This window comes from Rattus norvegicus, chromosome 15, assembly GCF_036323735.1.
Source record: "Rattus norvegicus strain BN/NHsdMcwi chromosome 15, GRCr8, whole genome shotgun sequence".
In the NCBI taxonomy this organism is placed as follows: domain Eukaryota; kingdom Metazoa; phylum Chordata; class Mammalia; order Rodentia; family Muridae; genus Rattus; species Rattus norvegicus.
This window is the reverse complement of record NC_086033.1, coordinates 46,106,984-46,133,578: the sequence shown is the minus strand read 5'-3', so window position 1 is coordinate 46,133,578 and position 26,595 is coordinate 46,106,984. Positions and strand designations below refer to the sequence as shown.

At 40.8% G+C, this 26,595-nt stretch overlaps 2 protein-coding genes across 17 annotated transcripts in view; one reads left to right on the top strand and one right to left on the bottom strand.

The window, feature by feature from the left end:
- Window positions 1-16,368, bottom strand: part of Kctd9 (potassium channel tetramerization domain containing 9) — a 28,048-nt gene extending 11,680 nt beyond the window's left edge. For 2 of the 9 annotated variants that reach the window (XM_006252138.5, XM_063274487.1), the window contains exons 1-6: window positions 15,570-15,701; window positions 5,940-6,061; window positions 4,211-4,254; window positions 1,725-1,821; window positions 1,048-1,106; window positions 732-860 (exon numbers count right to left, since the gene is read on the bottom strand). In XM_006252138.5, coding sequence (XP_006252200.1) covers window positions 732-860; window positions 1,048-1,106; window positions 1,725-1,821; window positions 4,211-4,254; window positions 5,940-6,061; window positions 15,570-15,617 — 499 coding nt within the window. In that variant the 5' untranslated portion in view covers window positions 15,618-15,701. Of the gene's footprint in view, window positions 1-731; window positions 861-1,047; window positions 1,235-1,724; window positions 1,822-4,210; window positions 4,255-5,939; window positions 6,062-12,713; window positions 15,305-15,569; window positions 15,702-15,772; window positions 15,833-15,881; window positions 16,019-16,346 lie in introns of those variants that run through there. The other 7 variants (XM_063274490.1, XM_063274488.1, XM_006252142.5 and 4 more) reach the window with 7 other exon arrangements.
- Window positions 16,055-26,595, top strand: part of Cdca2 (cell division cycle associated 2) — a 46,165-nt gene continuing 35,624 nt past the window's right edge. For 2 of the 8 annotated variants that reach the window (XM_006252120.5, XM_006252117.5), the window contains exons 1-5: window positions 16,511-16,724; window positions 16,940-17,003; window positions 17,092-17,265; window positions 18,815-18,969; window positions 25,117-25,267. In XM_006252120.5, coding sequence (XP_006252182.1) covers window positions 16,940-17,003; window positions 17,092-17,265; window positions 18,815-18,969; window positions 25,117-25,267 — 544 coding nt within the window. In that variant the 5' untranslated portion in view covers window positions 16,511-16,724. Of the gene's footprint in view, window positions 16,200-16,466; window positions 16,725-16,939; window positions 17,004-17,091; window positions 17,266-18,814; window positions 18,970-24,034; window positions 24,418-25,116; window positions 25,268-26,595 lie in introns of those variants that run through there. The other 6 variants (XM_017599696.3, XM_063274292.1, XM_006252118.5 and 3 more) reach the window with 6 other exon arrangements.

Below are 26,595 nucleotides of genomic sequence, written 5' to 3'. Positions count from 1 at the left end.
TGTAAAGATTCTGGGGTCAGAGGGTTCTATCCAGATTTCAAAAGCAGGAAGTTAGAGATACCAGGAACATGGAATGGTCTGCCAAGGAACGCCACAGGGGGCAAGTAAAGTCAGCCAAGAAGAGAAACCATGGGGAATACAAATGGTAAGGGTAGAGGTGCTTAAACCTTTGGGAGTTCACGTTATATGCCCTAGATGCTACCAGACACGAAATAGAACATTTCCCATCTGCCTTCCTCAGTTTGGTTCTACTTCAGTCCTTGTGATGGTCTGAATGAGAGGTGTTTATGAGAAATGTCTATTAGGCTCAAATATTAGAACACTATCCCGCATCTGGTCGTACTGTTTGAGAGATTGTGGAGCCTCTAGAAAGCAAGAGGTCTGCTCTCATTTTCAGTGCTCTCCCAGCTTCCTGCCCCAGCTGCCTGCTGCCATGGCTTCCTGCCATGATGGACTCTGTAGAACTGTAAACCCAAACCAACTTTCTTCCTTTGACCTCACTACTCAGTATAATAAGTCCAGAAAGTAAAGAAACAGCTATTAATCCAAAGAAACAATACCAACCCATAAAAGTCCCTTGTGATAGAATTTAAATCTACTTAGAATCCAAGTAAAAAATTTATGGGCTAAAGAGACATATAAGCAAAGATACCCAGTCAGAAAGACTACCTATCCGTACTGATACTTACATTCTCATAGTTACAATACTCATATTCCTGTGAGCTACTTACCCAATAAGTTAATGCCATCATTTACAATGAGCTGTCCATGACGTAAATAGTTCAAAATAGGTTCAAAGTACTCAGGACTTCGGTCAATTAAGAAAGCTCCTCTATGATCTTGCTTATTTCCCCAGACACCTGTGATAGCATTTTAATAAAGAAAATCCCCCCATAAGCAAAAATAAAGTCAGAATTTGTAGAAGAAAAAAGTCACAGAATATGCATCATGTCTTTACTCCTATAAAAATTACTTTATCCCACTTGAGTTACAAAGTCAGCTCAGATAAAAATGGACCCCCAAACAGTGAGAACATGTTCTACTGACCTTTGTCCTTGAACATGTGCGCCAGCATACTGTCAGGCTCTTTATTCACTAAAGTGCTCCTAAGAATTCAGGGAAAAAAATTGATTTCTTCATGTGTCTTTACAAACAAACATACTTAAGTCAAGAGTATACTTGAGTTCAGCTGTTCTCTCAAAGAGATGCATGCTACAACCTGGTAGGGGTGACGCTGGGAAACAAAAATGTGCAGTAAGTTGCCAAAATCTCTTCTAATCTGGCAATTCCTTTGATTTAATGTGCATTATTATCTTTTCATTTAAATACCAGCAAGACATTTTATTACAATACCCTTGATCTTACAGTATCTGATCTTCAAGTTGCTGCTTCTAGAAACACTGCTAATTTCTCTGTGCAATCTGTTTACTACATATCTAAAAAGCAACTGTAAAGCTGAAATGATGCTTTATTTATGCTTTCTCTAGAAGGAAAGCTTCACTTCATTTAAAATTTTTCTTTAAAAACTTTCTAAAAATAGTCTCAATTCACAAATTTTTAGGAAGCACTTGAAAATCTTGTAAGGAAATTAAAAAATTGAAGGAATCAGTACACAGTCCTGTTTATTCTGTTTTGTCCTTTAAGACACAGAGACACACAGATACACACACACACACACACACACACACACACACACACACACACACACACCCCGGGCTACCTACCTTGTTGTTGTAAAGTATCGCCCTCCTACATTCAATGTAAGCCAGTCTGTGTGAGATCCTAGCAATCCTCCAGGCGGTCTGGCATCTGTCTGAGGATCTAGAGATGACATGTAAAAAGTAATAGAAATATTAAGATTGAAAATTCTGGAAAGTCAATGAAATGATTTCTCAAAGCAAAACCTTGTAAGAATCTATCAAAGTTCCATGACAACCATGATGATTCGACCCAAGAAAAAGTACACAAAGCTGCTAGACTAAGGGAAGGAAAGTCCTGTGGGTGATCAAGAATAGTCATTTTTTTTTCTTTTCTTTTTTTTTTTTTCGGAGCTGGGGACCGAGCCCAGGGCCTTGTGCTCACTAGGCAAGCGCTCTACTGCTGAGCTAAATCCCCAACCCCAAGAATAGTCATTTAAGACCAGATTTCTTGATGCCACCCTTTATGTCACAACAAAGTGAAATAACTTACAATACCCAAAGAAAATGTGAACCAACAATTTTTCAAGGGCTTCTTTGTAAAGCTGACATAAATGTACATATCTAAAGTTTATAATTTGATAAATTTTGTCATGATTCTACATCTGACTTTCAAGTACAGAGCCATAAACTGTATAGCTTGCAAGATGCCAGAGAGAACTGGTCACAAAGACTAGAAAGAACCGCTTAGAGTACTTTCAGACAATCACTAGAAAGAATGGCACAAGCACTGAAGACAAGCATTAGTGCACTTGAGGAGGGACCATCGATGGAGCTTAGGAAGGACAGACAGTACATGCTGCATGTACCTTTGACAATGTGGAAACACAACCATGTAAACACAAAGATAAAGGCAGGAGGCTATATAAAAAATGCTAAGCTGTTGGCAGACCCTACTAGGATTGAAATATTGATTATTCCTCTGAAGTTTTATGTGGTTTTTGAGTAGGATCCATCCATTTAACGGGTGTACAATAATGTGACATTATAATTCCATCACTCTCTGAATAATTGGAAATCAGGGTTAACAAATATGGAAGAACGGAAAGTAAAACTTTATAATCCTGAATATCCTGAAAGATTCAGTATGAACCCATGAGCTATTTTATATCATATTATAGAACATAAACATCTCATAATATATGATAAACTTTAAGATAGGTAGTATAACATGTAAATTTTATCTCTAGCTACATTATATATATATTCAACTCTAGTCATCAAAAGGCCTTATAGCAATTATAAACCCAGCCTGTATCTTGAACATGACATCAACTCCTAACAATCATGTTCCATGTCTGTGACAAAAAAGAATAAGATGAATACCTTATTGCACTAGAGGGTGACGAAACCCTGAAAAACTAGTGACATTGAGTTAAAAAGACAAAAAGGACTCTACTGACCCAATGAGACTTTGGAGGGCATCAATACATGTAGAGGATGAAAACTTATTAAATATTCTAAGAAATTACAGGAATAAACAAAAATCTTAGCACTATTTTTTTTTTTTTTGTTACTGGGGGGAGGGTGTAGGGGACTGAACTCAGACCTCTATACATAGCAGTCACTGGTTCTATTACTGAATTAAACCTCAGCCTAACTATTACTTAATGAATGGTTTTTTTATGGCTAGTCTGCAAAGAATCAATTGAGTAGCCACTTTCAGTAAGGCCAGTAGGGACAGGATGGTGGAGAAAAGATTTGCTCAGAGTTTAAGGTAGAGGCAGAAGAGGCTATACATTTATTCTGTTGTTGGTTTTTCTGATACAAGAACCTTACAGTGTAGCCTTGGCTGGCCTGGAGCTCACTGTGTAGATCAGGCAACTTGGAACTCAGAGAGAAACACCTGCTTCTGCTTCCTAAGCAAGTACTAACATGCCAGCACACTTACTTCTAATGTGGCTACTGCCTGAAGCAAAAACTCATAAGAATCCCCTCTACTCATCAAACACAATGACAATAAAGCTTTAAAACACTGAAACACACACCCATGGGTGAGTACAAGGAACAAAATTAAATAGTCGTTAAAGAACAGTTGCTTACTTATGCATTAGGTCTTCTCTTTTGAGATATCCAAATATATAAGCTTTCTTCCAAATGAAAGGTTAGTGGCTGATGCCAAGTCATGCTTTCATGCTAAGATTTGACTGGCAGTAAAGGACAGTCAACACTATTCAAGGAATACATGGGTACAAGTAAATAATACAGTACTAAGGAAACTCCAACAATTACTTTCAAAGAAAATTTATTTCTAAAATCAATTACCTTATCATGTTATAGGTAACAAATGTACATATCTAGGATACCTTAAAGACATGTAGGGAGCAAATATACAGACTATAATTATAATTCAAATATGTATAAGATGACATAAAGTCAGTGAAGAATAAAAAATGTGAAGACCTGAGCTTAGTCATCATGATTTTTCATGTTAAATCATACAGTTCCTTGTATTTACCATTTCATGTTTATTACTGTGGCAGATAAAATAGGTATTTAACAAAGTTACTTACCAATAAATGGTTCTCCTTCACACACAAACAACACATCATCATCCCTGGGAAAACCAAATTTTAGAAAGCCACAATCAAAAGCCAGAAAGCATGTTAATTAAGTGGTGACTTATCTGAACTATTCCTCAGAACTACACAGATGACAGGCCTTGTCACCAGCCTACCTACAAGGAAACTGTCTCCATGGTTCTGTTTAACCCTGACTAGATCTAAAATCAAACAACTGACCTTGTATATCAAAGTATTTTTTAAAATGACACAAAACAAAACTCACTATCAAAATTTATGAATTTGGCCTTATTATTAATTGAAGAATGTACTATTTTATATCCAAAAGACATGACTGAAGCAACAGTCCACTTTTGTCTTTAAATTAATTCTTTACCTCTTAAGTAAATTATTGGAGTGCTTTCTCAAATAATTAGCATCCAGGCACTTTAAACCCAATTGTCATAATAAATCCTGAAAAATATGAAACCCTGAGCAATTCCGTTCTAAACATCTATTCACTACACATCTGCCATGACCACATTTAAATATTTCAGCTCGCCTGTCCTCTTGAATTACCAGGATAACTCCTCCTGACCACCCTTGCCTGCACCATTACTGTAACTCAATGATCAGAGGCACTACTGTGAGCCAAAGCACAGTGTAAGCCTCATACACTTCTGTCCTCTCCACACACATACAGTCACCTCCATCTGACTTACAGGAACATACGACACATTGGGTTTTTTTTGGGAACAGAGTTTATGAATAAAAATTAGACTGATATATTCAGTGATGTTGGCCAATTATTCACAGAAACTGAGAATGAAAAACACTAAAAAAATTCTAATTTATTTAGATTTACATTTCAATTTATATTTTCAACTTGCTCAGTTTGCTAGTTAATGTTTCTAGACTAGAATGAAAGTTTGTTCTCACAGACAAAAATCAAACTGTGAACCTTTATGCCCTGTAAGATCCCTTATTTCTCAGATGCTTGGTCTCTCTGTTTAAAATGACTAGAACCAATGACTTGTAAAGGAAGACTGGAGAGTCACTCTGCCCTGCCCTGCTCTGGATTTAGATGTAGATTAATCATCATATACAATGTCATTTAAAGCATCACAGTCTTTACACCATCAAGTTAAAACTTATGCTCTGCCAAGCAGATGGATAACTCAAGCAAAGCTTGAGACCACGCACTGTTGGTGTGGTCTCTACCTAGAATGTCTCCCTCATCATCTTCCTGCTCAACTACTTTCCTGTCTCACAACTGTCTCATCCTTTGAGGAGTGAAGTGAACTTGATACCTGTTTCAAGGGATAATCTACCTGGGACACTAAAAAAACAAAAAGCAGCTTTAAAAGGTAATATTATGTAGACCCTGGTGCTACCTCTAGCTAGAATTTTGCAGTACTTACTATCAATTACTAGTGCTTTTTATGAAATTTGTCTAAAAACAAATTTAACAATAAAGAAGGGGATGTAAGAAACTTTTAAATCATTAAATTACCATAAAGAAGAAATTCTCAGTGCCATATATGACCAATGTAGACTATCCAGGTACTAAACTATAGTAAGGGTTCTCTATCTGATCAACAGACGTTAAATTCAAGTGACTTCCAGATAATCCCTTGCAAAAACCCAGCTTTCATAAGAGCAGTGAAACTACTGCATAAGTAACAGCACAACAGCAAGAAGCAAGGGTCCACTACTGAGAGCTTTATAAAGAGAAAGTTACCTGATCAAAGCAATATCATCAATCAGTCCGCCTTTCCCATTATATACACTGGTGGCTTTTATGCCGAGTTTACTGCTGGCTACTGAGAGCAAATCAGACAAAGTTCCGTATACAGCAACCACCTGTAAACAGACCAGATTAATTTGAACATATACAATAAATCACTGACATTACAGATTAAAAGATCATTTAGAAGATTCAGAGCACTGCCTGATGATAGACAATTACTCTGTGCCTCCCACTGTAACAAACTCAAAACTGGAAAAGAGCCTGCAGGAAGAGAGGAGGAAAAAGTTGTAGTGTCAGAGGGAAGGAAGGACAGCAGAACATGGCATACAGAACTGACTAAGGGCTCACATGGGCTCATACAGACTGAAGCAGCAAGTATGGTACCTACATGAGTCTGTATCAGGTCTACTGCATTTGTCAATGGCCGTTAGCTTGGTTGGTTTTTGAGCACCTTAACTGTGGGAGCAGATGTATCTCTGATTCTTGTGCATACTCATGGGACTCTTCTTCCTATTGGGTTGCCTTGCCCAGCCTCGATATGAGGGCTTTTGCCTTGTCTTACTATATCTTGTTTTGTTCTTGTCTCTTGGAGGCCTGCTCTTTTCTGAATGGAAACAGAGGGGTAGTAGATTTGGAGGAAGGGAAAGGTGGGAGATAGCTGGGAGGAGGGGAGAAAGGGGGACCTGCGGTTGGGATGTATTATATGAGAGAAGAATCTATTTTTAACAATAATAAGAAAGAAATTACAGCCAAACAAAACTAATATAGAATCTTTATGTTCAACATTAACTCTGAAGATAGATCTGAACTTAAATTTAGATTAGTATTTTCTATCAGTCAACTTGTGACAAACTCTATGGTTTGTAATTTTAACTAGTAATGAAAAAAAACCATTTTTATCTACCTTAGTTTTATGAGGCAATGAGTTGATGTCTACAGCTTAGTAAACTGCCTAAGTCTGAAGTCCTTATTATGTTGTTCTTGTGTTATTTCTTTGTAGGAATGGCTCCTTTCCTTTCTTTGTTGTAATAGCAATAGTTTTCTGCTGTTTAGCATATTATTCACTACATCAGCCATCATAGAGAAGGTAACAATTTCCCACCTCATTAATTTTTCAAAAACTATTATTTTATGAAATCCAGATTTTAGCATCTAGCATTCTGAATGCAACACTGCTGGGTTGTATAAGAAATGGGTTTGTCCTGCAGTGACTCAGGAGTGTCTAACATATAATGATGCACCAGCTGTGTTAGCAAGGGGTTGAGCATTGGTTGGTACATGATCTTTTGCTCTAGTCAGCTCTTACTGGCTTCCCAGTGGCTAATTCCCAATGGCAGCATTGTCAGCCAAGGGCTCTGGATGCTAGGAAAAGCACAACTGTAACACAGAAAGGCAAAGACAACCACAGCACGCAAAATGGTTGGGGGAAGCGGGACAAGAGCATCTCCTCCTGCGATCTGCACCCTCGTTCTTGCTGTCCTTGCTACTACAGCACTAGGAATTCTCTAAGTCCTTCCCTTTCTTCTCTTCTGCCTTTTGGGTATTCTCCATGGCTCTCCTTGGCCTCACATCTCCTCCTTTCCCTGACATCAACTTTCTTGCAGCAATTCTTTCATGCAAGATGAATATATCTGCTCATGTTAAGCTCCCAGCTTAAAATAAGAGGCATTAGACTTTATGTAACTTCCTTTTTCAAAATCAATCAAATTATACTGCTGTCTACTTCCATTCAATTGAGGTGGTTTCTCATATGCCTTGGTTATTTCCTAATGAACAGAAAGGCCACTCACCACAATCCAGTGCTACATTGACAAAATGAGGAAATTTAAACTTTAATTCAGTAAGCTTAATTTAAAGTTTCTAAAAGGCAACAGCACACATGTGAACTTTCTACCACCACTCTTCTACTGGACAATGCTGTTCTAAGCAACAGGGTAAAGCAAACTAATGCTGAAATACCTATCATACTTAGGAAACAACAACCTAATGAAGAGAGGCTTACTGCCCTCTAAGGTGACTCAAAATCAAGTGGCCCCAAGAGGACCATTTATGTGAATGCTTAGTTCCCAGATGGTGAAACTGGGAAGGATTGGGAAGTATGACCTGTTGGGGCTAGGGAAGTCACTGGATTTGAGATTTCAAAAGGCCATGCCATTCCCAGGTAGCTCTTGTTTTAGCACCATGCCTGTCTGCCTGCTGCTGTGTTCTCTGCCACAAGATCATAAACTCTAAGCCTCTGAAGCTATAAGCCCCAAATGAATACTTCTTTCATAAGTTACCTTGGTCACAGTGTGATACGGCACTTGATCACGTCAATAGAAAGGTAATCAAGATAATAACAGGGACCCTGCTTTCAACCTGCCATGGAGTCAACTTTGAATATATGACAGAAAACTCCCACACAGTCGCCTATACACAAGATGGGTTTTCCTTAGAAAAACTAAGGAATCAAGGTATAAATTGAATCCAACTTTTATTGTAGTATCTATAAATTAATTTAAATACCTTTCTACCCAAACCTTATAAAGTTTCAAAGGCAAAGTAAGTTATCAAAAGTTGTCATATATTCTAAGAATACCAACCAACTAGTCTTGGTACAGCTAATGAGCAGAGCTAAAAACAAAATCACTAACCACGTAACAGGATGGCGGACTCTGCTACCAAAGAGGCTGGGGAACGGAGTCTGAGGCCAGGGTAGACTACACGGTGAAAGCATAGATGCAAAATGAAAGGAGGTGTCATCCTAAGCTTTGAAATGGAAGACTGTCCTAGGCTAAATGTTATATTACTTGCTTCTTAGTAGGTTCCAAATCTCTGAGTAAAATGTCATTGTTTTTAGAGTTTTGAACTAGGTCACATCAGTTACATCTAAGTTTTTCACAGGAATTTACATCAGAAGATGAAATATATGGTATAATTGCAATTTGAAAGTGCTATTTATAAAAGGGTTGAAAGTGGGTTTGAGAATTTAGCTCAGTGGTAGAGCGCTTGCCTAGCAAGCACAAGGCCCTGGGTTCGGTCCCCAGCTCTGAAAAAAAAAAAAAAAAAAAGAAAAAAAGAAAAAAAGAAAAAAAAAAGAAAAGGGTTGAAAGTGAATATGTTTGGATAATGAAGTTATGACTGACTACTGATAATCTTTAAATTTGTTTTCCAAACTTATGAAAAACCTGTATTACACAGGGACAGGGAAAATTTTTAATTTATTTTAAAGTCCCCATGCTTTTGATATTAGTTTTAAAAATAAAATTTATAGTTGACAATCTAATAATTAAAAATATTGACAAGCAAACGATCATCAATAGAAAAAATAAAGAACTGAAAAGTTCTATAAACTCAAATTTTTCCCTTATACTAAGCCAATATACTTGGAGAGTTACTATCAACATTTGTTTATCAATTTAAAGTCACACATATTCTCACAATACTTTACATAACACACTATTAATACAAAATGGCTAAATTATGCATGCTGAGTTGTCTAACCAAAGCACCAATAACAACTCTTACCTAAAATAGCTCAATTCACCTAATACAATTCTAATAAAGTTCAAAGGGAAAATGATCTTATTTCTAAAACAATGGTCTAACACTCCTGAGGTCAAGAAGGACAATATTAAGAATTGAAAATTCTAGCTGGTGATGGTAGTACATGCCTTTAACCCAGCACTTGGGAAGCAGATGCAAGCTGATCTCTGAGTACTAGGCCAGCCTGGTCTATAACTAAGTTCCTGGACGATCAGGGCTACACTAAGAAACCCTGTCTTGAAAGAAAAAGAGAATTCTGACAATATTAACTGTTAGGAAAGACATAATCAACAGGAATACTCATATACTAGTGGTGGGAACATAAGCAACCACGATGACTTTTTAAAATCTGCAATGATCTTATGAAACTGGATGCTTGATGGGAGGTGGAGAATTATGGAGATGTAGAAGACTTAACTGAAACCAAGAGTTTATGAAAAAGCTGTATGGAAAGCTACGATCTTGCCACCCAAGTAAACAGTATAATCAGAGTGGATGATACACAGGCAACATGAAAGGATGGGAGTGGAGTACTCTGATGAAAGGGTTAATAGAACGGGGAAGGCAGGTAAGGTAGAGAAAGAAGCAGTAGGAGTGTGTTAACTCAAACTAAGGTTTACAAAGAGGCCTTCGAGAAATCTACTAGTTTATAAGCTAAAAAAATAAAAAAATAAAAAAAATAAAAAATAAAAAAAATCCCCTATATATGTATATACACACACATTTATAGGAACACCCTGCATGGGTGGACAATGCTGTTTAAGAACACATGGGTCATTAAATACAGATCTTAGTGTCAGGTAAAGTATACCTTCCTACCAGTTAGTTATCTGGGCCTTTAGGAGGCCTCAGAGGTAACTGAAACAACCATAGGCTATGGTCAACCATATGGTCACTCTTGGTTATCCACCATAACTAGATGGTAAGAAGCTACTGCTGATGATATCACTCATTGTAGCTTTAGAACATAGAGAAATCAACCTTGATTGAGAGATAAACACTCTTCCTACTTATTAGCTTACAAAGTGTCAAAAGGTGCTATGAAGGACGCTGAAGAAAAAAACAGACATCCTAATACAATACATACTTGCCTGGTAGAATGTGCCACTGGTATAATAGTGACAGTTACAGGGATAACCAACCATTTTCTGATGGGATATGATGCCTGCTCCAGAGGGCGGATTTCATGCCTGGTACCATAAACATAGTCAAAAGCTCACAGGCCTTAGAGAGGAACCTATTAAATATTTATGTTTATTCTCATAGAGTAACATTTCTCAACTTTGGACAGGGAAGCTTTTCTCTGCAGTAGGTAACTGTTAATGGACAGACTCAAAACTAATCAGAGAACAAAGTCTAAGTGACCATGTGCACTCAGCTGTAGATGAACCATGTATATTAACTTCCCCAATCCAAGTTTCAGGAAGTCTCTAGGAAGAGTGGTCAGAAAGAACGGAAGAGCTAGCACATGAGGAGTGCTGAGAAACGTTGACTTCTGGACATAACTTTATCACACCAATTCACATGAGCTACAGTTCCTGCAAAAACCTGTCTTCCACACCAAGCCAGTCAAACTTTCAACACGAATGAGGGAGAGTGCCCTAAGGGTAAGGCCTTGGTGAAGCAGCTATTAACAGTTGAGGCTGCTAGAGGAGTCATTTTCCGTTTTAAGACATGGTTGGTGGTAGGTTGCCCATACTCAACTAGTTGGCCCCATACCCACAAGCAAATAAGCAGCACTAATCAAACTCAGGGGGTTACTTTTTTGAATTATATATCCAAGTTGGGGAGAGGTATAAGGGCAGGTATCTATGAAAACCAGGAACATTTGAAGCTCTAGTATTCAACTTATAGGCAATTGTGAGCCACCTGACATAGGTACTGATATTTAAACACCAGTTTTCTACAGGCAGGAAATATTCTTAACTGCTGAGCCATCTCTCTGGAGAGGCAGCAGGGGATGGAGTGGGAATGGATGAGTTAAAGATGGTTTTCAAATTACAGCCCAAAGCCTGTTATGGTAAGAATTACCAGAGCTGTGCTAGAATTATAAAGCCTAGCCTCCTTATTCAGACCTACTGGGGTTGGAAGACAACACTGATTTTCAAGTCTTCCCAGTGGTTCTGTGCATAAAGCACTCTAGGAAATTCTTGTTCTTTATGCTAAAGTACACACACAGTATTGTATATGACGCCAGCCTGTTGGTGTGGATAAACTGTGGTAGTGTTTAAATATGGCTTTCAATAGGCATCGAAATGCAGATGTTATCACTAAGTGATAGAAATATTAAATGAAAACAGTCAAGTTTGGAAAGACTGAAAAGCAACAAAGAGAAACAAAATTAATGAAAATGGCTTTTAGTATTTTCCTTTTGTTTTGATGCACCATCAATATTTTATATTGCAATCTTCTATATATATCAAATATATTTAAAAAAAAGAATAACACAAAGCTCATACTAAGGGCTAGATTCCATAAGTCAGATTTCCAGCTCTAATAATGTAATGAATTCTAGCCTGGATGTATATTACCAACAGCACATTTCTGACCTGATACCCAGTTAGAAGAGAAGTGACTTCCTGAATTAAGGATGCAGACATCAGTCTAGAACACAGGCATTTCCCAGTCTACTGAGTCTCAGCATTTGGCATGGAGGCCCACACTCAAACAGCACTTGTGAAGTGGTAGCTAAACCAAAAAGCCTATGATTTGCCCAGCTCATTATTGATGGCAGGGTTGCTTACAACCACACATTTTATTTAGATGTTTGAATCTTCATTACATATTCTTAATACTAACCCTTACGGGAATATTAAAGAGATCAAAGGAAACTGGGAGGCAGAGAGAGAAAAGATGAAAGGTGTAAGCACAGCAGACCTTTCTGGAACCAATATCAGTTCCTTCCTCCTCCCCCACAATTCAAACACATCAAATGTTTTGGTAGTATAATCTTCAAAGTCCATTGGTAGAATGTTTCTGGGTTTATCGTCAATCAGTTGTATATTTATTTAATTGTAAACTGTGTGCCACAGTCAGAAATATTTTCCTAAATGACATGAGGACTTTTATTTACTCAGACTACAAATTGGCCAGCAAGAATCTTTTATATATTTATCATTAAATTTAGTGAGATTCTACTACATGTAAGATTTCCTTTAAACAATGAAGGTTTTAATTCTTTTTCATGGGTGTGTGTTTGAATGTGTGTAGGCACATGTGTGTGTTCAGGTGTGCATGTACCTGTGTGCACACGCATGTTGAGGCCCAAGGTTGATTTGAAGAGTCTTCTTCCTGTGCTCTGTTCCTTACTCATTGAGGCGGGGGTTTCTCCACTAATCTCTGAGTTTGCCAACATGGCCAGTATAAAGAGCCAGCTTCCTCCTGGGATCCCTCATCTTTGCCTTCAGGGCCTGGAATTCCTGGTGGACTGCCATATCTACCCAACATTTGCTTTTTAGGGTCCCAATTCTGATCCTCACACTTGCTCCTGAGCCATCTCCCTAATCCAAAAAATTTTTAAAAACTAAGGAAAAAAAAAATCTAAGACCTTTGACTGCATGCATAGGAAAATACTCTTTTCATGTCTTGGTCATGTCATGATGAGGATGATCTCATCATATCGCCGGTTAATAGTTCAAAGAACAATATACCCTAAGGAAGAAGTTGACTATAGCAGTTATTAAGCAAAGAGTTTCTTAAAACATGGCACTCTTTGGCTTCTGAGAGCCTTTTAGTTTTTTAACTTTACAGCTGATGCTAGGAAAAGCAGCCAGTTTTGCTACTTTCCCAATGTTTACTGTGCTTGCTAATTAATACTGGTTTCAATCTGCAGATTCTTTTAGGTTTTAAAGTCACTTGGCACTTAGCTGATGGCTAATCCCATTAATACTGTGTGATGTAAATCTCTGTAATGTACTTATAGGCTTCTATACATCCTATGTCAAAGAGAACCAACTGGTAAATGAACTGTTGGCTACCAGTCTATTTACATATGAAGACCTGTGTTCTGGAAGAAAACAAGACCAGCTTGACAGGTTCAGGAAGTAGAGGCTCCCATGCTTTTCCAGATTAGAAAAAGCAAGGTTTTTTTTAAATTATTTTGTTTTCAAATAAAAATATAAATAACATGCACCCCTTCCTAAACCCCCAAGGATCATCTTATATCTTCCATGTACTTCTTTTCACTTAGAAAAAAATTGGCTGTTTCATCAACATTAAAAGCACTATTCAGGGGTTGGGGATTTAGCTCAGTGGTCTTGCGCAAGACCTTGGGTTCGGTCCCCAGCTCTGAAAAAAAGAAAAAAGAAAAAAAAAAGCACTATTCAGTTACACAAATCAAAAATGCATGTTGATATCTTGATGCCTGGTGAAGAAACTGTGCCTTTCTACATCACAGCCCATGCATGGCCTAATAGCCACAAAGCAAGCTGTAAGAAGGAGATGCAGTCAAACAAAATTCTCATGACTAGGGGATTAAAAATAGACACCAGGTAAGCAAGGAGACAATCTAAATGATATATTCTACCTTACAAACAGGAAAGCAAACTATTTCAGAGTAGCACTTCCTTTGGGAACATTTTAATGTGCATCCACATCAAGTTTACAACAATCCTGACTAAATACAGTGACTATGATTTCACTAAATAGCCACATACATAAATGCAGGTGGTATGTATGTATTGTGATCTTTTCAAATAAGAGTCATTTTAATATTTTCCCATCAGCTGAAAGGACAGGAAATAGCTTTGGAACATATTCTATAGCTTAGGATATTAGCATTTAAATATTAAATGTTAATATTTTTTATTTCAATCTTAGGATCATTGTAAACCATAAGTACCCATAATCATTTGAGATGCACTTTCTCCAATCTTCTGAGTCTCAACATTTTTCAAGTAAATAATACTAACCTGGAAACTCATAGTCAAAGTTTTAACTTTTTAGAAGTTTTAAAAAAATTTAAAAATACACCAAGAGCAACTCCCTTAATTTTTGGACAATAGCATTCTGTGAATTCAGAAGAGATTTAGAGAAGAGCTGAAGACTTATAGGAACCCTAATCGCTTTGACTTCATGGAGTCACACAACAGAGTTGACACTGGTGAAAGTGCATATCAATACAACTGGCAACACTAAATCTTTCAATAAAAAACGACACAGACTACTAGCCAACTCCAGAGTTGGTTAAGGAAGAGTTAACGATCAGAACTGACAGCTTTTCAGCATGTATTTCTGAAGCACTGTTGAGCTAATGTGAACACTATTTTTGTGTGAATATCAAATCTTTTAGGAAACTAAAATCAGAGCACAAACCCCACTGTGGATCAGATTTCCAGAATCTGTTTATTCAAAACTGCAGAATGGTTGAAAAACTCCGCCCCCCCCAACCCCCAACTTTAATGCCTTTGAATAGTTCTGCTGTGTATACGTAGGGGAATCAGAGTACTCTGGCCGATGTACCTTGAACTGAAACTTTAAAAAGGTTCATTATTTTTGAGACTTTAAACAGGCTTAGTTAATGTGTGGGGCAATCATTTAACCACACATTACTAGTCCGCCAGAAACAGCCAATATTTTCCAAAGAATAACTTTCAAGGGTGGGGCAAGAGGCAGCTGCAACATCGGAAAAATATTTAGCACCACGCCCTCCACGGAGGCCTAAATGCAGCTAAGGCTACTGTCAAATCAAGTCATTCCGAAAGTCTGCTGTCATCATCCTTTAAGGAACCAAAACAAGGCGACACAATAAAACGTGTATAAAAGTTTGCACAGTGGTGGGGCAAGGGGCCCGGGGCACCCTGAGAGATGAGGAAAGCGGTCCAGACCAGGTCCTCATTCTGAGGATGTCACTCGACTGTCCCCTGGAGTTTCCTTCTCCCGACCTGGCCAGGGTCACTCGCCTCTGTGATCACTGCCTCCTCCCCAGGCTGAGCATTACTCAGCACGGATAAGGACTGGAGGGCGCAGCGGGAAGATGGGAGGGGACCTCGGCCAGCTGCTCAGGTGACAGCGGCGCCTCGGAGCTCCGGTGGCCGAGCTGCCCGGGGCTGTCGGAGGCTGCGGGGGTCCCCGGGTCGCGCCCCCGCTGCCGCTTACCTTGCCGTTCCTCGGGCTGCCGTTCAAGAACAGCGTGACCCGCCGCATCGCTCCGCCCGCGCCGGGTCCTGAGGGAGCCGCCACCCTCTCTCCCGGCCCGCCACCCGCCGCGCTCCGCGCCCGCGAGACCCCTCCCGCCTCCCACCCGGACTCTCCGCCCTTCGCCACCTTCCTGGTCGGCCCCACACTCCTCACGCACGCACCCTCTGTCCCACACCCCAGGGTTGGCCGATCCTCCTTCCCACCCCGCCCCTAGGCTCCTCAGCCTGCTAGCGGCCCTTCCCCCAACCGCGCGCCCAGATTGACACTGACCTGCGCCAATCAACGGACCGCACTGGCCAGCATTAAGCCAATCAGCGTTCGGTTGGAGGGTGGGCTCAGAGTAATACTAGACGGCGGTGAAAGGAAAGAGAGGCTGAAAGCTGGTTGACGGAAAGGAGTATCTGCGAATCAGAACAGAAGCTACTGGCAAAGGGCCGCTCTAAGCGTTACTGAGCAGGCGCACGTCGGAGTGTAGGAGTGCTTATTTGCATAAAGAGAAGGAAGAGGCGGGACGCCAAAGTCCCATATACCAGTCAACTCCTCGCTGGGCTTTAGCTCCTCCTACTACACCCACCCACCGAGGTAACGGTTGGTATCTGGATTGGCTAATAGAGTAAACTATCCGGCGGTTCTGTCACGATTGGTCAGGTGATTCATTTTCGAAGTTTCCAGCAGCCAATCCAAGGTTAGAGGCGGGATTTGTTCGCAACTGAAGTATTGCTCCGCGGAACTCACCGGTAGTCCCCAGTACACCTTTTTGCCTCAGCTTCGTCTCTCCAGGGTCATTTCATGGCTGTCTGTGATTCTTCCGGAACACACAGAGTCTCCCTGCTCCGTCCGAGAGCACGAGAGTAAGGTCTGGAGGGAGCGGGATGCACACACACGTGGGCCACCGTTCCGCAAGATCCCTCCGCGGGGGCGTGGCCGCGGTTTGAATTTGCTGGCGGGCAAGCGGAGCTTGATCGCCTCCTCCGGACGTGGTGTGTCCAGGTGTGCAGCGACCTGCAGGAAGCCCTCCCGGTTCTTCCCGGGCCTCTGGTGCTCTCTGAAACGGAGCCTCCGCGACGCTTGTCGTAGTCGTCTGAGGGAACGCGCGGGGCCCGGGCGGGAGAGGTAGGCTTGCTATGCGTCCGGGGTTCAGGGATGCAAAGCCGGGACAAATCATTTCGGTCCGCTTTGTTTAGTCAATACTACCTCCCGCCGTTTCTTTAATCAGAACGTTCCAGCTTGTATTCCCGTGGTATTAATTGCGTTAGAGTTCCGTCGCATTCTTTTTGGCTTGTAGTGAGATTTTTTACATTTTATTCTTTAACTTCCTCATCTTCCAGATGGATACGAGTTCACACAACAAGCCTCTCTCTGAATCCAAGGAGTGTGTCCGTCATAATTCTGGTATGTGGTGACCTGTTGCCCTCGTTAAGTGGAAGGTTTGAGTGTTTTAATGTATTGTTTAACCCTCCAACGTGTTTTCCGTTTTCAGAAAATGACTTTTTTATCTTGGGTACCGGGCCGCTTGTGACCCCTCAGAAGCATGCAGCAGACATGACTCCTAATCTTTGCACCCCTGATACCTTTAAGTCACCTTTGGACTTCTCCACAGTAACCGTAGAGCAGTTGGGAATTACACCTGAAAGCTTTGTTAAGACCCCTTCAGGTAAGAGAAGCTCTTGTATAGTTTTTCAAGTTTAACAATAACTCTAGTAGTCCTGAATTATACATGTTATACTGTCTGACTCTTTCTGTGTGTATTTATACTGACCATGCAGACTTGCTTGTTTGGGGAGACTTTTCAGCAAATATAGCAGGGATCAAAAAGTCCTAGGGCTTCCAATATGACACAGTTTCTGAATCAGTTGTGCTTTGTGCCCACCAGTGTATTTCAAAATCAGAGGAAGTTGAAAGGCAGTTAAGAAAGTTAAAAGGGACAAGGCTTTGTGCCTCGTTCAAAAATCCCAAACAGAAAGACCCAGATATTGGTTTTCTTCAACCTCAGGAATGAAATTCCCAATGTCAAAGGAAATATAGGAAGAGAGTCCTTTGGGTTCTAGAACAGTGATTATAAAGAAGGATAATGAGACACTGGGGGAGCCAATCACACCGTGATACTGTGTAAGGCATGAACTAGGCAAAGCCAAAGTGACACTCATTCTGCATTGCTCCGAATTATCACATTAAAGACTAGATCCATTTTTGTGTACATAGCTGTGTGAGCAAAATTCAGGATGGCATGCTGAAGGTGAAGTAGCTTATCCCAGAGTAAAAAGAATTTTGAAAAAATATGAGCAGTGTGTCTCACCAGTCCTAACTTATATGGAAGCTCTGTTCCAAGGGCTGCAGCAAGTTTTTAGAACTAAAACTATGAATAAATCATAAAATAAAGATAATTTTTGCTACGCATACATACCAATGATCATGCTTAATTTATAAATTGGCCACAGTAAGAGATGTGGCCTACTTCTCTGTGGACAGGCTCTTAGAAACACACCCTATCCAAGATGTCCTCAAACTAGTTGAGTTTAGAATCAAGCTTGACCATTACAAACTATTCTCTCTCTACTCAAATACCCTATGGGCCCTTACAGGAAGCACTTCTTAGCTTAGCTGAATTGCTAGTATCACTGCTCTTGAGGCCAGGGTTGGCCAAAATAAAATAACGTTTGCAAGAACACAGTTACTGTACCAAACAGTGACTCTCTCACAGCCAGATAGCCAGAGAGTGACCTTAGGGTATATAGCATGCCCATTCAGGAGATTCATGTCAGGGTTAGATGTTGGTAGATAGTGGATTGTGTGCTGCTTGCAATGGTACGCTTTAAACTGTTCCCGTGTGATACTTTCAAGTCCGGATGGCTACAGTAAGTGAAACCACAACATACTGTAGTTTAGGTGCATGGTTGTTGCTATAAACAAGAGGAGAGTCTTAGCATCGAGCTGTTACTCCTGCCCTCTCTATGTATTGGAGCTATGGGGCACAAATGAAAACTAAAGGAGTATTTGTGGCCTTCTGTGTGCCAAGTGCTGATCTAGAAACGTGAGTTGAATCAGTGGTCAAGTGACAGTTCGTGCAGCGTTGCCAGTAGCTCTTCACTAAATTTTCTGTTACATGTGTGGACTCTGTTTTGTCTCTTATGGTGACCCATCACCAGCACAGGACCCAGCCATTGCCATGTTCCGTTCTGATTTATGGGAGTGTTTTGTTGCAGGAAAGTCATCATCTTCCCTTCAGAAGAACAGACGCCGTTCTACGGTTGGTGTGCGGGGCTCTCCAGAAACAAACTGTTTGATCCGCTTCATAGCTCAGCAGCGAAGCCTGAAGAAGGCTGTAAGGTCTCCAATGGCCCGCGATCCCTACTTAGAGGTATGTTTCCTCCCGCACGCTCCTGAGTTTTGTGAGGGAAATGGTTTTACTCGTCAAGGTTTCTACTTTCTAGCACTTTTCTACTCAGACCTTGGGGGAGACTGCCTTCCCTGTCTTGCAGGGACTGTGCAGGTAACACACTTGCTGGGTGTGTAACTTTAGTGAGATTAGTGGTCTTTACAGAAATGGCTTTCTGGAGAGGATTTCTGTTTTGTAAAATTTTCATGGAATGAGGAAAGCTCCCATCCCTTGGGTGTTTTCTTCCTGTGGCTTTTCTCTATTTCTAGTGTTTTCATAACTACTGGTTGGGCAGAGGAGAAAGAGAAACAATGGCTTGTCTTCTGGTGTGCTTAGCTCCTGGTTTTTCAGATGTTATTAAACTAGTGCATGCCCTAGCAGGTGAAATAGTTAAAGACTTAGGAAAGATACAGGTCCCGCCTATCACCCTGCGAAGGAAACCATTCTTACTCTAGAGCCATTCACTTGTGTTGTTTCCACTTCCTTCTTGTGCTGTGCAATGTGGTCTGTGCACAAGACAATTTCCTGTTCACTAATAAAACAACCTTGGGGTTTCCCTGAGTCCCGTTTTGAAGTTCCATGAAGTCAAACTGTTCTTCTAATTTTACTAAATTCTGGTCACTCAGAGAAAATAGTTTTAGTTTTTTAAATGTCTTTGAAGAATTAAAAATGATGAACTTCACTGCTATATCCCACTCCTCAATTATTGTATATAATGAAGTAAAAAGTCTGCATCAAACATTTCAGAAGTTTCTAGAAATGTGTGTGATCGAGTTGTGTGTGCTGACCTGGCTGCTTTTTTACAGAACATCATTTTTACTTGATAGAACGACTGATAGAAAAATTGTGGTTTGTCAGGCTTGTAATGACATAGACACTGAACCTACCACTGAAACTGAACAATGTCTTACCAGTAAGGAGGATTGCATTTTTTAAGAGGAAATTAAGATTTTAGAAAACATGTACCTAGACGAGTATTTTTGGGGGAGGTTTCTATGCCTACTTTTGCTCCCAGATATCTGCAGGGTGCCTCTACGCCCACTTTAGCCCATATAGCTCCTAAATAAAAGGAACAGACCTGGTGTTTTTATTAACAAGTTGTAAGCCTACACCGGGCAGGGTCTGAGGGTCTAACCTATATACATCCTAGCACCAGGCCCTGTGTTACTTGCAGTTTGAATCTAGCCTGCCTTGCTCTCTTCTCGTGTGTCCTCATGTCAGTGCTCCTGGTGACCTACATGGTCTCCCCACAATTTTTCCCCTTGTGGTTCTTCCTCTCTTCCTGGACCCTCACCTGCCTCAAGGCCAACTCTTTCTACTGGCAATTTTCTTCGACCCCTGCCTGGGATAGGAGCTCCAGCCTTTCTCCTCTGCCCAGTCATTGCCTGTTCAGCCTTTGATTAAGCAATCAGAGATCATTGGGGAGCATGCTTTACACCACGTTAATAGAGGAGATTCTTCAATATTCATGACACTACCTGTATCCTTACTATTGTATACTAACTTACTGAGATCTTAACTAACTAGATCTCATGGCACAGAAGTCAACATCTGAATACACAGCATGAGACCCTGCTCCAGCATGTACCCACAACTGTGCACTTGACAACTTCTTGAGTGATCAGTGGGTAGACTATAAAATACTTTGATATTGCCTAAAATGAACCACTTTTGGGGAAATGTGAATTAACACCGAAATTGAGTATTTCCCAAATGATCAGTGCCTATGGTTACAAAACCTTTTAGGTAAAAGATATCCCACATTGCAAGGTAGGCTGATAGATTCATTTTCGTGTATGTGGGTCTGAGTGTTATATGTATAGACATCAGGTCTGTTCCTTTACTGCCCTTTGTTTCTGAGACAGTTTCTTTACTGAACCTGAGGCTTACCATCTTGGCTACATAGGTCTCTGGAATATGCCTGTCTCTGTGTAACACCCTCCAGCATTGGGGTTATAGATGTGTGCTTTCATCCATAGCTTTTGCTATAGGGGGTAGGGTATCTGAACTCAGGGCCTTGTGCTTGTGTTGCGAGCTCTTTGCTCACTAAACCAGCTCCCTAGGCCCTGAATTTCTCTACTTAAAGATGGTATTTGAAAAAAAAATAATTGAGTACCACATGTGTGCAGTGCCAAAAAAGGTCAGAAAAGGGAATTGAATCACCGGCAACTGGAATTACAGAGTATTGTGGTAAAAATAAAAAAGCAACGGAACTGGTTCCCATACATTCCCTGGTGGGCGCTCTCTCGATAGTTCTGACTCCAGAGGGCCATTTGAACCAGTGCTACTTTATCTCAGATTAGTATCTCTCTTGGTGACTTTCTGCTAACGTGGAATGCTCAGTAAAATCAACTCAACAAATGGTAACCCAACAATCAGATTTACATGTTAAATTCTCATTCCACAATACATCCACACAATAAACTTAAAACCAATTGATTACGATATAAGCTGTCCACTAGATAAGATATAATTTGCCCATCTAGATACACAAAATCCTGTACACATTCATCCATTAAGAACACTTAAGCCACTGGAAGTCATAACAAACTGTAAATGTGCAGAGAAGAATCTTAACATCCGCCGCCATGTTCTCTCGGCTGCCTCTCCCTTGCTCTGGCCTCCTCTGCCTCTCTAAAACTTTCCTTCTGCCCATCCTTCTCATCCAAAGACAGGCCTCATTCTATCCTTCACCAGCGTAATGACATCAACCTACACTTAAGCTCTGCCGTTAAGTGCTAGGAACTTACACTAGGCGGCCAGTACTGCACCATCTTCTCTAGGGCCCCTGAGCATTTTAATAACAAAGATTCTGTTACCATTTGCTTCTGTGCTGGCTGTTCACATCCCACAATGGAAGGTACGGAAATGGCCCACTTTCTGCTCATGTTTCCCTTTCTCTCAGCTCCAGTACCTTGGTTATATCAGCCCTTACATGACTTTGTTGTGGTCCTTGTGCTATTCTGAGCTGAATTTTCTTTTGCAGTTAGCTTACCCTCTTTTCCTTGGGGTACTAGATTACTATGTTCTCCATCTCTGTATTAGTTTCTTTTTATTGCTATAGTAAAATATGATCAAGGCAGCTTGAGGAAAAAGAGGTTTATTTTAGCTTATGATACCAGAGGGCGAGGCATAGTGGCTAATAGGTCATCTCTTTATTCACATGGAGAGGACAGAGAAGGCAGACTTGGAGCTAGGAAGGCCATAAGCTCTCAAAGCTGCTTCTTCATCTCCTGTACTTCCGTGAGGTTGCACCTCCTAAAAGCTCCATAACTTCTCCAAATAGTGCCATCAGTGGGGACCAAGTTCAAATCCCCAAGACTATGGGGAACATTTCTCATTTAAACCACCACATTCCTTTTCAGTGCCCCATCTCTTCTGCCTGACTGCTTTGACTCCTCCCTGGCTATCCTTTCCTTTTGGGGGGGACACCCAAGACAGAGTCTGAACATAGCTTAGGCTTGTTTGGAACCCAGCCCTCCTGCCTCAAACTCACAGTTACTGTGATGACAGGCATATGCCACCACGCCTGGTTCCCTGCCATTCTCTTGCTGCCGGCCACTCTATCCTTGCTTGGACTTGCAGTGGCTTTGGCTGTGTTCGATTGCATTGAGACACCTTCTCATTTGGGTCATAGGATTGCACATTTGTCTAGTTTTCCTCTTGGGTCACTGGTTATTTCTGTTTCTTTTGCGGATTCCTCCAGTTTTCCCCTCAGAAATGCTGGTGTGCCTAGATCTCTCTACCACTCTTTGCTTTGAGTACCATCTATGTGCTGATTCTAAAATGTCTACAGCCCAGAGGTCTTTAGAGCTTCAGACCTAGATAGCAGCAGCCTGTGTTGTCACCCTGAGTACTGAGTGAAAGTGTTGTGAGTTATCTCTCTTTTTGCTATCACAAAACACATGGGAAAAACTGCTTAAGAATCGAAGAGTTTTTCCTGGTTCCCAGGTTTAGAGTATAATCCATCCTGGTCATAATGGCACGGTGGAGATCTCTTGAGGTCACACTGTATCCACAGTCAGGGAACAAGAGTGTGTGAATGCTAGCTGCCCACTCCCTTTCTCTTGGTATAGTCTGGGCTCCTGCCCATGGCATGGTACAGCCCATGTGCAAGCTAAGCCTTCCCTCTACTGTTGAAATTCCCTTCTAGACATGCTCAAAAGGTTGTCTCCTCCATAGTTCCGATCCTAACAAGTTGGCTATCAGGATCAGCCATGATAATAACTGAGGCTAAACAATAGGTTCATATTTCTCCGTCCCTTATCCAGCCCACTCAGGCCAATACCTCCTTTCCTTCCTCCCCAGTCCACTCACTATTACAAATAACAAAGATGTTTTAGGGGGAGTCGCAGCATTGCCTCTGCTGCTTTAATTTCCCCACGTTTCCAGTGGAAACCCATCTATTTTTTTGAAGCCTGTATCTTTGTTCCCCTTGTCTGAACCCTGTCTGCCTGTGGCCTCCTCCTCCTCTTCAGCCAGTCTGTGGGCATGTGTGGGCTTGCTCTCATCTGCTTGCTCCTGGTTTTGTTATATGCCTTGTTCCCCGAGTGTCAGACCACTTCTCACTGTGGTTTCAATCCAAATGCCACTCGAATCTTTCTTTCCTAAACTGCCAGTGCAACATATTACATGTCTCAGCCACAGTGGTGGTTTCTCCACACCACCTTAATGAGTCTTTAAACCTCGCTCTGGAGTATCTCTCCGCTCTGCCCCTCCCCCCAGTGAGCACCTGGAGCCATGTCTGTTCAGAGAATAGAACAGAATTCTTGGGACAAAAGCCTCAGAGCAGTTTTCATTTGTTTTTCCTCCATTGGAAACACCTTTAATTAGGGAAACTTAGTTTAAACATTTCCAAGTGCTCTGAGTTCCTGGGATAAAAACCCAGCCCTGACACATTCAAATGAGTTCACAAAATGCACATTCAAAATAACTGGTGTGGCTCTCAGGTAATCTTTTGTGTGCAGATAAGTTGCCTCCCCAGCCTGTTGGGAATGTGTGCTGTTTATGTCATAAAGGTTTGCATCATCAAGTGCCTTTCAGTTACAAATGTCCCACTATTATGAAGTAGACAGTTTGTTTTTTGAATGTTCCTAGCTGGGAATAGAATCAGATCAGAAGAACAGATCATCAAACATGATTTCAGGATTTTAACAGCTTTTTCTCCATATAATATCCTAAAGGGAGGTAGTTTTTTGTTTGTTTGTTTATTTGTTTGTTTTGTTTTTCTTCTTCCCTATTGGTTAAAATGTTAAAATTGCCACAGGTTCCTTATTATGTTAGTATCTCAAGAGAAGAAAAGGCCTGTATAAAGTGCTTGATCAATAGTTTGTGTTTTATATGTCATTTATCTTTATCTGGTAGTATAAATTCATTTTGTTTATCTTTGTATGGAACCTCATGGGCAAGAATTCAGCCATAAGGAAGCAGGTATCCTCCAGATTTTACAAAATTAGGAAGTTAGCCAGGAAGAGGCAGGAAGGATGGGGAAATGATGTGTTGTAACTAGTAGGAGACATCCTTGTCTTGTTCTGGCTTTGCAGGGTAGAGGTCATCTAGGCATAGAGGATAGTACATTGGAGACAGTGTACTGATAAACCTGATAACTTCCGTTGTATACTTTCAGATAGGAAGGGTCTCTCTGTTTCTCCTTGCTCTCCAGCTCTGAGGTTGGTTGGCTCCTTCACAGGTTCATTCCTAACTTCTTTCTCATTCCCTTTGATAGCGTTTTATTGACATTGTCTCAGGTGATGGCTGCCAAGATTCTTTGTAAGCTGCTTTGAACTCTTTTCAGAGTGACTTACACTCCTCATAACTGGATACATTTGTTCTGGGCCCCTGTAACAACACTTCCTACCCATTTGAAGTTTCTGTTAGCCTGGCTCAGTGGCTGCTGTCATGTCGGGTACCTATCTGTGGATAGTCATTAGCTAGTCTTTGCTCAGGGTTTAAAAAACAGGAACAGAGGAGCACTAAGATAGTGACTGTACACCTGATATTCAGACAGAATATATGTATCTAAGGAAAGGAGGTGCTCTCACGCTAACTTGTCTTCATAAGCCTCTCGTGTGCTTTGTTTTAGAGTCAGGGAAACTGACTTAGAATGATTCTATGTTCATTCATTCACAGGGTAGCCCAAGACTGTATCGAAATGCCAGTGTTTTAAGAGAGCGAATGTCTGCTTTTCGGTCAGCTTTTCACTCCATACAGGAAACTGAGAAGATGGCTGGTGGTCCCTCAGCATCAGAGGCAGATGGAGAGTCTAAGATAACAGATTTGAGTAAGTAGAAGGGGTTCACCAAGATTGACTTTGTATTTATCAAGATGAGCTTTACGACGAAGAGATTCATTTCCACAAGGCGAAAGCAATGGTTTCAGAGCATAGTTGTTTCTGTAAATGGAGACTTATACCTAGAATTTGTAGTATTTCACACAGAAATCTGAACTTCTGGTTTGTTTATTTGTAGTTTATTTGCTTTATTTTGGTGGTACTAAGGGTAAAGCCTCAAATGTCCTAGGTGCTTTACAACTGAGCGGTTTCGGTTGAAAAACCCTTACCTCTATTTCCATAGTTAATAATTGTTTTGAATTTTAAAAGGCCAGGACCAATTAGCTTATGCCAGGCATCAAAAAGGACTTGTGGCAAATTTAGGTTTATGTCGACTTTTATAGAATTATTGTTAAACTTTGAAAAAACATAATATGAATAGCAAATACCCCGCCCTTATGTTACCCACAGATGTATCCAGTTTGATTAATGTGTTGACAGTCCGTGTATTCTTCTCCGTGTCCATATAGTTCATTTAGTTTGGTTTGTTTTCAGTCATTTGCCTTTTTCAGTGACAAAGTCCTTTAAACACCAGTAGTTGACAGAACATTGGCTCTCTTGCAGTTCTGGTACTTTATACTCTAATTACTTAACAGACTCCAGTTTATCTGTTGCACAATACAGTACCTGTTTAGGAGTCCTAATTCGTAGTTTATAAGTTACCTATTACTTGAACTGTCCAGATTTCAATTTTTTTATTTTATTATTGTAATTATGATGTCATTAAAATCCTTTTATATAAAGATGTAATTGAGCACATTGCAATTGTGTGTTCTCTTTTGTGTATATATGTGTGTTTTGGTTTTTGCACAAAAATCAAGTACAAATAAGAACCTGTATCTTTCAGGTTCACCAGCATGTGGTTTGCAGGCAAATGCTCCAAGGGGATAAGATCTTAGGGTTCTCTAGAGGAACAGAGTGGGAGTGGAGATCTACTAAGCAGGGATTGATTGTTGGACTGGCTTGCATGCTGTGGGATGGGTAATACATCAGGTGCTGGCTGTACCCTGAAGTGGATGAGAACCTGGTGCTGCTCAGTCCGTATGGCTGCAGGCCTTGTAAGTACCAGTGTGGAGCTGAGGTTCTAGAGGATTCTAAGAGGAGAAACACTGTTCTTCAGTCCCAAGCTGGGAAGCTGAGGAAGCTGGTTCTCATGGCACTTGCAAAGGTTATATCAACCAGCTAGCTGCACCAAGCAGTGGGAGTGAAATGGGTGGGTGAGCTCAGCACTGCTCTCCTCAGCCCTCTCTGGGTCTCACTGTGTAGCCCTGGCTGGTCTC